Raw genomic sequence first — 12433 nt, 5'->3', positions numbered from 1 at the left:
CTGCGTCAGACATGAGACACACACACAAACGCGCGCGCACACACACAGCCCTTACCCCCAGCTGTAAGCTGTCAGTTCCTCTTATCTGTACAACACACACACACACACACTCATAAACACGCACACACAAACACACACACATAAACTGCTCTTTTAGCTGGCATGCTGATGAGCGTCGCCTGCGTCTCTTGGCTGCCTGTCACCAGTCTGCCACCCATGAGCACCAATCAGATGTGATTGGCCTGACTGACAGGCCTCTCTTCATCACACTGACAGTTAACCCTGCTGTGTGTTCAGAGATGTTGGTAAAATGCCTCCAGAAAGTTGCCTTTCTTCCTTCTGTCTCTGTTTCTTTAATCTCGTATTTACCTTTTCTCATTGCCTGTTTTTACAGCTCCGCTTTGCCCATCTGTCTGCTCCCATGTTTTTCTTCTTTCTCGCTTTCAAGCGGCATCATAGCGAAACATTTTAACTGATCATAGCCCAGTAATCTCTCCTGTTAATTTGTCTCTTCTATGTTACTGTGTGCCTCTACTTATCCGGTTCTCCCGCTGCGCCAACAGTTGACGCATTATGTTTTTTTCCCGCATACAGAAACCAAAGTTAATCTCCTAACTCAACAATGGTCGCTTGATACAAAGACTGATAGTCTATCGTTCAATAGACTTTATGGATAAAGTTTTGTTAGGAAAGAATGGGTAAACCAACAGTGACTTATAAGTACGAAGTTTGATCTGTTCTTTTCTAATCACCGAAGTGCTCTGATGTTATAAGAGCCTGATGACTTTCTTTTTAGGTCATTATCAGTAAGTGAGAATAATGTATTTAAGTGTGGCCGTGAGAAGCCAGTGATGAAGACGCATCAAGGTTAAGTTGCTTTACTCTATAGCAGGAGCATTAAACATAAGGCCCGGGGGCTTGAATCGGCCCGACGAACACTTGAATCCGGCCTTTAAACTGTATTTTCACAAGTTTTTAAGATTTTCCTGTTGATAAAGACTGCCTACCCCCAGTGCAATTCATACTACACCAAAGTAATTGAATGACAGGAAAGCACTTGCTTTTCAGCCACTAGTGAGTCTACAGTAAATTAACAAAAACTTTATATTTTATAATTACAGGACAATCTGTGCAATGAACTATCATGACTCTTTCTGTAATTTTACACATTTATCATGCAGTTCCACCTAAGATCAAACTGGGCTGTGTGTGACCCACGATGTTAAATGAGTTGGACATCCCTACTCTAAAGTATTGAACCTTCTATCATGGAGAGTAGTTTGAAAACAGGTTTATTATAAATAACTAACATTAAATAGAATTTACTGCCACATTATTATTTCTAAAAGTAAAGCCAAGCTCTGATTTGAAGATGTCAGACTGTTCTCCCCTCATCGCAGTATGACTGGTAATTGCGATATGTTTTGGTTTCTGCTCTAACCACTAATCCTCCAAAGGGGGATCAGAGGTCAGGGTCGGCTCCAGAACAGTTGTCCTGGAGCTGCTAGAGATTCATTGCCTTGCCCAAGGACTCTTCACCAGGGCAAGCTCTCCCTCTCTCTCACAGGGCCATGAATGTAGTTATTCCTAGCTCACTACACCACCTTGCCGCCCTTGCTTGTCTGATCTGCTTTACAGTGTGTTAACATGGTGTGTGTTTTCTCTACCAGATCCTGTACCTGTGTTGGAGCTGGCTCAGCAGCTGCAGCTGAAGCTCCAGAGGATGCACGACATTGAGACAGAGAACACCAAACTTCGAGAGACACTGGAGGACTACAACAAAGAGTTTGCAGAGGTTAAAAACCAAGGTTAGAGACGGATGCGTGCGCAGGCACACATTATGGGATTTTCCCGACTTTGACAGAAGTAGATGTAGACCATACAATTAACTAGTTAATACTTATCAAAATTTCACATTCCGGTGTTTTATGTTGACGCTTGTTTGTGAAAAAAACAGACACTAATGCCAGTGAGTCCAGATCTTCACTCCATGTCATTTCCTTTTCCCTACACTTCTGGTCTCTTTACACTTGTGCTATCCATCCCTCTTCCCAGCAACCTAAAAATAAACTTTAAAAAAATTAAATGAGAAGAGAACTTGTGTAACCTGGGTTTTAGTGAAAAGCTTTTGTAAAGCTGTTGTAGAGCGATTCTTTTCTTCTTCTTCTTCTTCTTCTTCTTCTTCTTCTTCTTCTTCTTCTTCTTCTTCTTCTTCTTCTTCTTCTTCTTCTTCTTCTTCTTCTTCTTCTTCTTCTTCTTCTTCCAAAAGGAAAAAAAAAAAAAAAAAAGGATGTTAACTAAATTAAAAACAATATGCCCAGCTGGACCTACAGTGGACCAGTCATCCTGTCCTGGATTGCATCTAATTGCAGTAACAGGAGGGTCTGGTTGGAGCAGAATACGGACTCACTGAGTCACCTGCTGCAGATTTGCTGTGGTAGTTGAAGTCTAGGAGAGACTTGTTGGAGTAGCAGCTAAAGTGATATCCAGGAGGGCCACTACAGCAGCCCTGTAGATAGGAAGTGTTGGAGTACAGCTGGTTAGCAGCAACTGAACATTGAAAATATAACTGAGGAGACTATCCACTGAGTTGTTTTCTTTCTCTAATGGATTAAAAAAGAAAACATTGCTAAATTGAATCGGCAGATACACTTTGGTGGCCTTGTTGTCAAGTCTGTGTGTGAAAAGTGTAGTGGAAAATTTTGTCCTGCTTGTGTATGAAAAGGTAGTTTTAGTTCATTAAAAAAACGAGCAGTATGTGAAGCAAGATGAACACAACATTTTCAGTTTCTGGACATATTTTCGGTTTAGCTTATAGCTCTCTCGAAAGTGGAAATGTCTTAAAGTTCAGGGGACTAAAGGTGAGAAAGTCTCTACTCTTGCTTCAGAATTCTTTCCTGCGTGTGTGCGTGGACTGCCTTGTTTGTGCAGCTTTACTTGAAATCTGTCCTCATCATTGCGGGTTTATACCTCTTTGACATACATTGAGATATGTGGGAAAAAAAATCCTAAACACTAAAATGTCCACAGGTTTACGTTTAAAAAGTTTCCCGTGAGGATGAAAAAGACGTGACAGAGTTGGAGGAATGTAAAAAAAATAAATAAAAATGCAATGATCTACATCCGCTTAAAGATGGAGAAACTGACAACAGCGGGGAGAGATGAGTGAGAAGCGGTAATAAAAAGTGGTGTAATTTCAGTCGAAAAGGAGGAGTGAGCGAGCGAACGGGGGAATGTTTTGGAATCCCCCTTTCCTCAGTGAGAGTTAATTGGAACAGCTCGATAGCGGCAGGGTTCCATTCTGCCATTGATTTTCCTGTTCCCTCATCCTTTATCCCTCCTTCCCGCCTCAATAGATGGGGGATATTTAAACCCCAAAACACACTGTGGAACTCCCACTCCTGTTAAACACACACGCGGATCCGCCCGCACACTCTCTCTCACACACACACACACCACACACATTCACACACATACACACACACAGAGTGCAGGGGCCATTGATCCCCGCAACCTAAATGTTTAAAGTTCAGTTAAGCAGTTAAGGGGTAAGAGGGCTCTGAGGGGACTCTCCTCTATTGATTATGTGTCAGAGCAGTGAGACTGGAGTTTAAATCACACGCACACACACACAAAGTGCTAAGAGCCCTCAGTCAAAGGTAGCGAGCAGCAATGCGTTATATCATTGTCTCACTCACTTATATCTTTCTCTGAGAAACACACACACACACACACATAGGGAGGACTATTTATTACTCCAGTTATGTGTTAGATTTATTTCAGGCTGCCCCATACAGCGCTCAGCCGGCAGCAGGTTATGGGGTTTCGGTACTAATGCAGTCCTAATGAATGCAGCATATCTGCTCTTAGTGATAGTTGAATATTCTACGGCAGCTGCGGATTCAAAGATTGATTGATTGGTAATTTATTTCAACATGTGAACAATATACAAGTACATTTAGAAAAGAAATGAGAGAAAAAAAATATACTATACAAATTACATACAAACCGGGGCCATGGGGGCCAAGGTCTTCATCTGTGCTCACAGAGGAAGAATGCAGGATGTGAAATGCTGCTTCTTAGGCAAAGGTCAAACACCTCGCTAAAAACATCGTCACTGCTATTTTATATCAGATATATAGAAAAGTGCCATAGTTTGCTGTCTGTGTTTTCTATCTAGATCACTCACGTTTCTGACTTCTTTTCTCTCGGTGCTCGCCTCTTTGCTCTAATCTCTTCCACAGAGGTGACCATTAAGGCCTTGAAGGAGAAGATTCGCGAGTACGAGCAGTCTCTGAAGAATCAAGCTGAGAACCTGGCCCAAGAGAAGCAGCTCCAGCTACACAACGACTATGCAGAGAAGGAGAGGTAAAAGTTGCGCATGTTTATGTGCGTATGTGCGCTGCTGCAGCTGTGTTTAAAGTAATAACCTCTGCATTATTTTGCAGTTTGAATGCTTTGGGTCATTGTGCCCTCAGGCAGAACTGCTGATTCTTATCTTTGAATGATAGGTTTAAGATTTCAGACTTTATTTAGCAGGGCTCTCTGTTCACAACTTACTAATTCCTACTTAAGCAAATCTCCAAGGGCTCTTTTCTTTTTTTTTCTTTTCTCTTTTTTCAGTAGTTATCAGTCTAATCGACAAATTGTTGCTTATTGCTTTCCTCCTGCGCACAAATGTAGGAATGGAGATAACTTGCATAAAAGACAATGCCAGCATTTTTGTCATGTGGGCGCTTGCCATTCTCGCTTTGATGGGAATCGACACCATCCACTCCCATTTTCTGTTTACCAAGATACTTTTCAGCCGTTATGTTGGATATTTTGCTGCCATGGGCCTCTGCTGTGCAAAAATATGCTTTGCTGATAAAGACTACTTTATTTCAATACAATGGTTTGGTTTTTTTTGTTAAAGTGTGTAATTTTCAGGTGTACAGGAAGACGGGGGCAGTAATAAGCTCAAAAAATGCTTCCGGATGCTTTAGGGACATTTAAAAAAAACTGCTTAGTGAGGCTAAAATGCTTTAATACTGCCATTTTCCAGAAAAGGGCCAATTTGGCCTAAAGTATAATGGACTTGAGGCAGGAATATTGTTTCACGTAACAACTAACTCAGGCTCCTTTGCTTCTACATTGGATCCCAAAAAACAGTAACTAGTTTAAGCTATCTTGTGATCCCATATTAACTTGGATAATGTGTGCTCTTATTTTGAAGTAATCAAATCAAATAAAAAAGAGATGTGCAGACATCTGAGTGATGAGGCTTCATGTGATTAGCCGCTGCAGCCTCGGGGCTTAAAGACGCAGCATATTTTCACTGAGGGAGAACAAGAGCTAAAAAAGCTCTGATGGATGCGTCAGACCTGAACGTTTTTATCAGCAATGAAATGAAAGTTTGAGACCGACAGAATTAACAGATTAAATTCAGCGTGTCACAAGTGCTCAGCTGCACAGTATGGAGTTCCTCTTCAAGCATGTTAATATGCAGTTTTACTACTAAATCGCACTCTCACCATGCAGATTTAGTAATGATATACTGACTCCAAACAGTCTCCGCTGTAATTCTAAGCGAATGAGACCCGATGCACTGAACGCTATGGATTTTCTCCAAGCTACAAGCTGCTTGCAGTCTTTAAAACACCATCCCTCTGATGAAAGTCCTCATTTCAAGTTGACGTATACAGTTTACTAATATGAAATGGACTTTACAAAGCACGTTTTCCTCCTGTCAGTCATCTCGTTTGTTTGACGAAGCTGTATTAAAGCTCACTGTCCCTTTCATACGTACAGTAGAAGATCAATTGTCCAATTGTATTTCCTGTACGTCAGTGTTTTATGGGCCCCTTCCTGTCTGCAGTGAGCTGACTTCCTGTGTCTGAGAGAGAAGGGGGGGGGGGAGTAAATGGATGGCACCTCCGATGCATTTCATCCTGCAAGGAATGAGCGAAGGGTAGAGAGAGTGAGGGAGATGAAAGGATGAAGTAGAGGGCAGAAAAATAGAGATGACAGGAGAGACAGATTGGCGGGGAAGGGGGGCATCAAAGAGTGCCATAAAGACCATCTTTGTGCTAGATTATTGATGTTTTTACACGCAGTGGCAATTTCTCAGCAGAGCCCAACTTTTTATATGCTAAGAATGAATCTATTTTATCCTTGTGGTTTCTGTCGCCCCCTCCCCCCTCTCCCTTAGTCAAGCCTCGCGCACTCTCTCTCTCTCTCTCCCCCCTGGGTGCAGTGTGCCCCAGTGGCCAGACATTCCTGCCTAATAGGGCTGCTTAATGAGGAGTGAGTTGTGTTGGGAGGATTTTAGGGTGGAAAACACTTCAGAAATGGTGGGAAAATAGAGAATAGTCGCAGTTGCCACAAAGTGTGAGCTCAGAATTTACTGACTCAGTATCTCTTGACTGACTGTGACTTTCTGCTACCTGGTCTCTTGTAGGAAACTCCAGGAGAGCCAGGACTCCATGTCCTCAAGGTTGGAGGAGGCCGAACAGAAAGCCCGGTCCCTACAGACAGGTACCAGCCTACGCAGCCTGTACACACCTGGGGATTGTTTACCCACCTTTAGATAAAGTGCTCTTATCACTGAAAGTGTAGTTGGGCTGGCTATTAAGCCTTTGAAAACTTCTTAAAGGGGACTTATTATATTAATCTCCAGTTCCATATTTTTATCCCTGTACTTTTGTAGAGTAGCTTTGTATGATTTAAAAGTTCAGCGTCATCTTTGTTTACCTTAAACCCGTGAAGCCCTGTATTCTGCTGTCCTGAAACAAGCTGTTTTAGCTCCCTTCCACCTCCCTTTAATCCAGCTTTCTTCAGACTGACAAATAGAAGGGTTGAAACATCAGGTGGGTGGAGCGTCTGTGCTCCCAGGCAAAGCTGCGTTCCCGAGATGACCATATAAGGATATCCCCTCTCAGTGATATCATGCAGATCCCAAAGTAGAAAAAAAGAATATATTTAACCGGAGCTTTGGGCTCATAGGGGTTACATCCACATACACCGACCATATTACTTAAAACTTGTCATTTGTAATGTGATCATCCACCTTTGTGTGACAGAAAAAAGGAAATCATAATAGATTCCCTCTATTCCTCTCTATTTCTCAATAAATGTTCACCCATCGTGAAAATGAGTTTAAAAAAAAAAAACAGCTACTGGTGATTATTATGTTTAACACTCATAGTTAATCTGACACATCTGGACTAGGTGTCTGCGAGGCCTGGAGATCTAAGAAAATCTCAGCTGTCATCACTGAGAAACAGAAATGCCAAAGTTTCTCGTGTGAAATAAGACTTTAGTAGTAAGAAGCTGTCAAAGATAATGTTTACACCTTTAATGCTCTTTTAAAAAGTATCGCTCATGTCTGGATCTGCTTCTTCAGCTCACTTTGCACCAGGAAAACCCTTAACTGTCTCTCACCGTCTTTTGCAGCACTTGAAACAACTCAGGCCGAGCTCTTTGATTTGAAGACAAAGTATGACGAGGAATCCACAGCAAAGTACGTGCCTCACTGATCTATGTGTGTTTGCGGGTGACTTCTCCCCTCTGGCTCCTCCATACTCTCCTCCTGACATAATCATCCTGTTTAGTGAATCTCCTTGCATGGAAACTCCCCCTTCTCTCCCTAACAGCTGGATTTTCTCCCACAACAGCCAGCAGCCTCCAAATCCCGGCATTACCCATGCACTGTAAATACTGAAAGGGATTGTAATGTATTCTGCAGCCAAACTAAAACATCAAAATAGAGTTTGTTTTGTGCGCGCGGATGTGTGTGTGGTTTTGTTTAATCCATTAAGACCTGATATGTACGTATAAGTCTTATATAGGCGCCTGATGTCTTAATGGGGTAAAGAGCTTTCAGATTTCATCAGAGACTTGATAGAGAGGTGCCAGATTGAAAGCTACATATGTTTTCTAATAGGACCTGTAAGATGAGATGGCTTCAGTCGAGCTTTGGGCATCTATCATTATTGATCTTATAGTAGTGTTGAGGATGAGAACAGAAGCTTTTCCATGTCAGCACTCCGCACTGTGAAGTGGCACTTTATGACATTCACACTCCTCGTTCCCTCTGGGTTAGCAGCAGGACCCAGAACCTCGTGAGCACCAGAATCGCATACGCAAAGCTGAAAAATTACATTTCCGGGGAAGGGGGGGATCACCCTGCCTTGGCTGAAATATGAGCTCTTTTGGCTAAATCCAGGGACTGATAATAAAATGGTCAAGGGCATCCTGTGTTCATACACAAAGTACGGGAGAGTATCAACTTGGCTTTTAAGGCCACCCCACCACCACCACCATCGCCACCCCATCCCATTTACCTGGCCCCAAACTCACTGTGCCTCTCCATTAACAGAGTTGTTAAATTGATTGGCTGTTAAAAACAAATCGATCCCTCTTCTGTCTTCCTCACAATTTTTTTTTTTCTCCCTGTTTTTTTCCTTTTTTCCCTCTTACCTCGCTCACTCGCACACTTTGTCGTTTGTCTCCTGCATTAGGTGTTTGGGGTTTTTTTTAGTGTGAGAGGAAAGACCACAGGACGAAATTGCACACGGTGTAATAGCACTAATCAATATGTTTCATAGTCTATCAGAAGGCCCTCCCTCCCCCCGTCCCCTTTCCTGCACTTCTTCTTTTTTTTTTTTTTCTTCCTACATTTCTTTACGCTTTCTTTTGGCGTCCTTGTCTCTTCGTTTTATGTCAGAAGAAAACACTTTTTGAAAAGACACTTATAGTAGGTCCCATTTGCTTACAGAAGCTAATAAACACATGCCCACCCACATAAATACACACACACACACACACACGTACAAGTATACACTCACTCATTCGCTCACTCACTCGTGAGCCCGAGGCAGTCAGGGTCCTTGACTATGTGGCGTGCTGTGATCTGAAATTTTAATGCAACGCTTTAAAGCACACACAAACCCTCTCTAACCCTGCACCCTCCCAGTCCTTGGAGTCCTTCCCCCGTTTACTGCTTGGCTGAGCAAATCGCCAGTGTTTGGCTGAACACAACTTTTAACCCTTTAACTGCATACATTTTGGCACTGCGAAACACAAACGCATACATACATATCATGCGCTTCTCTCCTCACAAGCGCACAGACACGTGCGGGTACACACACACAAACGCGCACACACGCACACACTCGCTCTGAACTTTTCACTAAGGAGGACATTGCGTGACAAATCCCCCCCATCCTCTCGCTGCATTTGGGTAATCTGCCTTTTAAAATAAGCACTAACACACTCTCACAAACACCCGTGGACGTACACAAACACACTCCCTGAGAATTTGGTCGATGTTTGCAGCGCCCGGAGAGTCTCAGCTTCAGCGGGAGGCGGGCCTGCAGATGTAGCGTAGCCCCCCCCCCCCCTTCTCTGTGTCGACGCTGTGAGGGTCTGGCTTGGCCGCATTTTACCCGTTTAGTCCCTGTTAAAGATTAATGATATATTGATCTCCAGCCCCACAGGATGCTTTGTGTGTGTATGTGTGTGTGAGTGTGTGAGCTGAGTGTGCGGAGACTCCTCTGTATGTTTGCGCATAGCTTTATCTGCATGTAGGAGGCTTTGATAACATTTTGGTTAAAATCCGTTTAATTGCCGATAATTAGGCACCGGTCAATAGGGCTTTCTTTCCGGTGTCCAGCCCAAGCACACAACAACACAAAATGGCGCACAACATACACACAGACACGGTCTCACAGCTAGCTTCTTTTTAAGCCTCCTTGAAATCCCCAAGGTAACACGCTGTGAAAACGCAATGTGGAGAAAGCCAAGGAAAGAAAAGGAATGGAGTGATGAAAGCTGGAGGGCAAAAAGCGAGCCAGGGGCCGGAGGCATCAGCGAGGAAGAGGGGATAAGAGAGCGATAGAGGAGGGAAATGAAAATCTAAATCAGGGGAATATCCTGCTGGCACCGAGGACAGAGGCCGAGGAAGAGAGGGCGAAAGATGAGAGAGGGGAGGTGGAAGGAAGAAAAAGATGAAAGGAGGGGGTGAAAAAAGTGGAGGGCGATGGGAAGGCAACGGTTGAGGGGGAAAGGATGGAGGCAGGCAAAGGGTGGAAAAGAAAAGGAGCGCTTGAGTGAGGAGCAAGAGAGAAGATGATAGGAGATGAAAAGGCCTGTCTGAGATGGAGGAAGTACAGTAGGGCCTCAGAGGCTCTGGGCTTGTTTCAGAAGTCCTATAGTACTCACTGATGTCACTGGGTGCACCCATTGGCTTTCATGGTACAAAAGAGTGTGTGCAAGTGTGTTTGAGTGTGCGCTGATTGTGTGCGTTTTCCATTTTGGCTGTGTATCTACTCTATAGCTCCTCCCTGTGGCTGCTGTATGGTGTTTTATAGATAAGTTTGGGTGCTATAAAATCAGACTTTATCATCACGAAGGACCCACCCCCCCTTTTACTCTCCAGTGTTTGATGAAGTCATTCCAGCGGGTGCATTGGCGGGCCACGGACAGTTCCTGCCCAGCGACTGACTGACTGACTGACTGTATCAGGATATGCAGAAAATCCCTTCCCTGTGCTCTGCTTTGGCCCTCAGCCTCTAGCTTTGCCTTTTATAATTCCCAAATACAGCCAAATCCAAAGGTTATTTAAGAAGACTTTGTGCATCTGTACTTTGATTAAATGATCACATTTGGAGCAGGAGCGGTGGTGTATTTGGGTTGCATTACTACCCATAAACGCTCTCCATTACAAGCTTTTCTAGCTTGTTGGCTCTCTGACCTTAACATTTGTGTGCGCGGGTGCGCGATTTGAGTGCGCTTGCGGGTCCTGCACACTATAGCTTAAGACGGGATAAAAGCTGTTGAGGTAGTGTACTATTATGTTGCTTAAATACATACTAGATCCTTTTAACTGTTAGGGAAAGAATAAAAGCAGAGAGTGAAAAGCTCTCCCACCCACATCTGATTCTTTTTGCTGCATTGCCTGTGGCACAATGTTGACCTAATATCAACTGTGTCTGTTTTGTTAAACACATTCAAATCAGTAGTACTCAAGCCTATGGGACATAACACTGTTTCTCATACTGTGACACACAAATACAAAAGCTGCGTGGGCTACTGGGTTCACTATCAAAAGATTGCAATAAAATCAAAAGGTCTTAATGGACGCGCAGTGCACATATGCGCCTCACGCCTTTCCACTCGGTGCCACTCGCGTATTCTTATCAGCGAGGAATGTCTTAAATAAACACGCACGCATTTATGCCATGTCGTTGCATTGCGTTATAGACCATCGGTGAGGTCACTATTTCCAAAGCCTCCTCGTGCTGGGAAACATATTCACGCATGTTGAAAACTCAAAAACAGAAAGGCAATTGTAGTTTAACTCAAAGTTAAAGTCGTCATTACGAAATATTAACATTCGCTGCGCTTCTGTATTCTTCAGTTCCCGCTCATTGTTCACAGAAAAGTGCCAGGTATCCACGTCTCTCACGATGGAGGGATTATTTAAAATATTTTTCCCAAAGTCCAATGAGAGGTGGTATTACGGGGATGTATTCTTGCTGTTTGACCTCTAGCAAGTGAGAGGTGAACCATGGCCTCCATCCAGACCATTAGTCAGACACAATCACACAGCTTCATAGCAGATTAGTCTGCTGTATTAGGACTTAGAGCTCTATTAATGTAATCCCTCTGTTTTAGTGTGGCCTGGGTTTAGGGGCTTACATGTGCACACCCACACTCATAGACACACACACATTTAAATACATGTATGCACGCACATATACAAGCTGTTTGGGTTATGGAGTTCACAATCAATGGATTAAGGTGAAATTTAGACAGTAGCTTAATGGACACCGTACCGGGATGCTCTAAATCTGTGCACCTCTCTTTCTGCGAGTCGTCATCATTCATTTATCCATATTTGTTTTTTTGTTTTTTTTTATATCCTCTGTGCATTTATCTGAAGTAACAACACATGTTTTTCTGTCTCTTAGGGCGGATGAGATTGAGATCTTGATGACAGACCTGGAAAGAGCCAATCAGGTAGCCCGCTCGGTTTAATACTGAATAGTATTTTTTTTTTTGTTTAAGTGCAACACTGTCCAAGTTGTCTTCACAAGTTTCATTGTTAAATTGTAGACCAAACAAATGCTGGCTGAAATTGTTGTGGAGGCAAACATGAGGTAAACCGATTTAAAACAATTTATTTTAGTGATATTTTATATTTTAGCTTCCTCTAAACAAATGTGACATGACCAAACCACCAACAAGTTTTTTATTGTGCTAACACACATCCACTGTGTGTCATTTATTTTATTGTGGACCCATTTAAAAAAAAAAAAGAAAAAAAAAGAAAAGAAACTTTGTCAACAGAAAAATAGTTGATAGGGACTTTCTGTCCTTTAATTGTTTATCTCTTACTTTGCTGGGCTGATTGTGGCACCCGAGCCTTGTGTTTGACACCCCTCCATGT

The 12433-nt window shown here is 43.0% G+C and overlaps 1 protein-coding gene across 2 annotated transcripts in view; it reads left to right on the top strand.

Moving 5' to 3' along the window:
• The window catches only part of cux1a (cut-like homeobox 1a), a 57229-nt gene that overhangs the window by 27210 nt on the left and 17586 nt on the right, over window positions 1-12433 (top strand). For both annotated transcript variants that reach the window (XM_086261674.1, XM_086261675.1), the window contains exons 5-9: window positions 1671-1808; window positions 4245-4368; window positions 6440-6516; window positions 7435-7501; window positions 11955-12003. In XM_086261674.1, the coding sequence (XP_086117800.1) occupies window positions 1671-1808; window positions 4245-4368; window positions 6440-6516; window positions 7435-7501; window positions 11955-12003 (455 nt within the window). The remainder of the gene's footprint in view (window positions 1-1670; window positions 1809-4244; window positions 4369-6439; window positions 6517-7434; window positions 7502-11954; window positions 12004-12433) is intronic.

The sequence above is a fragment of the Aulonocara sp. 'chitande type north' Nkhata Bay genome, linkage group LG14 (assembly GCF_057382095.1).
Source record: "Aulonocara sp. 'chitande type north' Nkhata Bay isolate Kocher_YH1m ecotype deep benthic linkage group LG14, A_spYH_male_GT1.1, whole genome shotgun sequence".
Lineage (NCBI taxonomy): Eukaryota > Metazoa > Chordata > Actinopteri > Cichliformes > Cichlidae > Aulonocara > Aulonocara sp. 'chitande type north' Nkhata Bay.
This window is presented reverse-complemented; position numbering and strand designations above follow the sequence as displayed.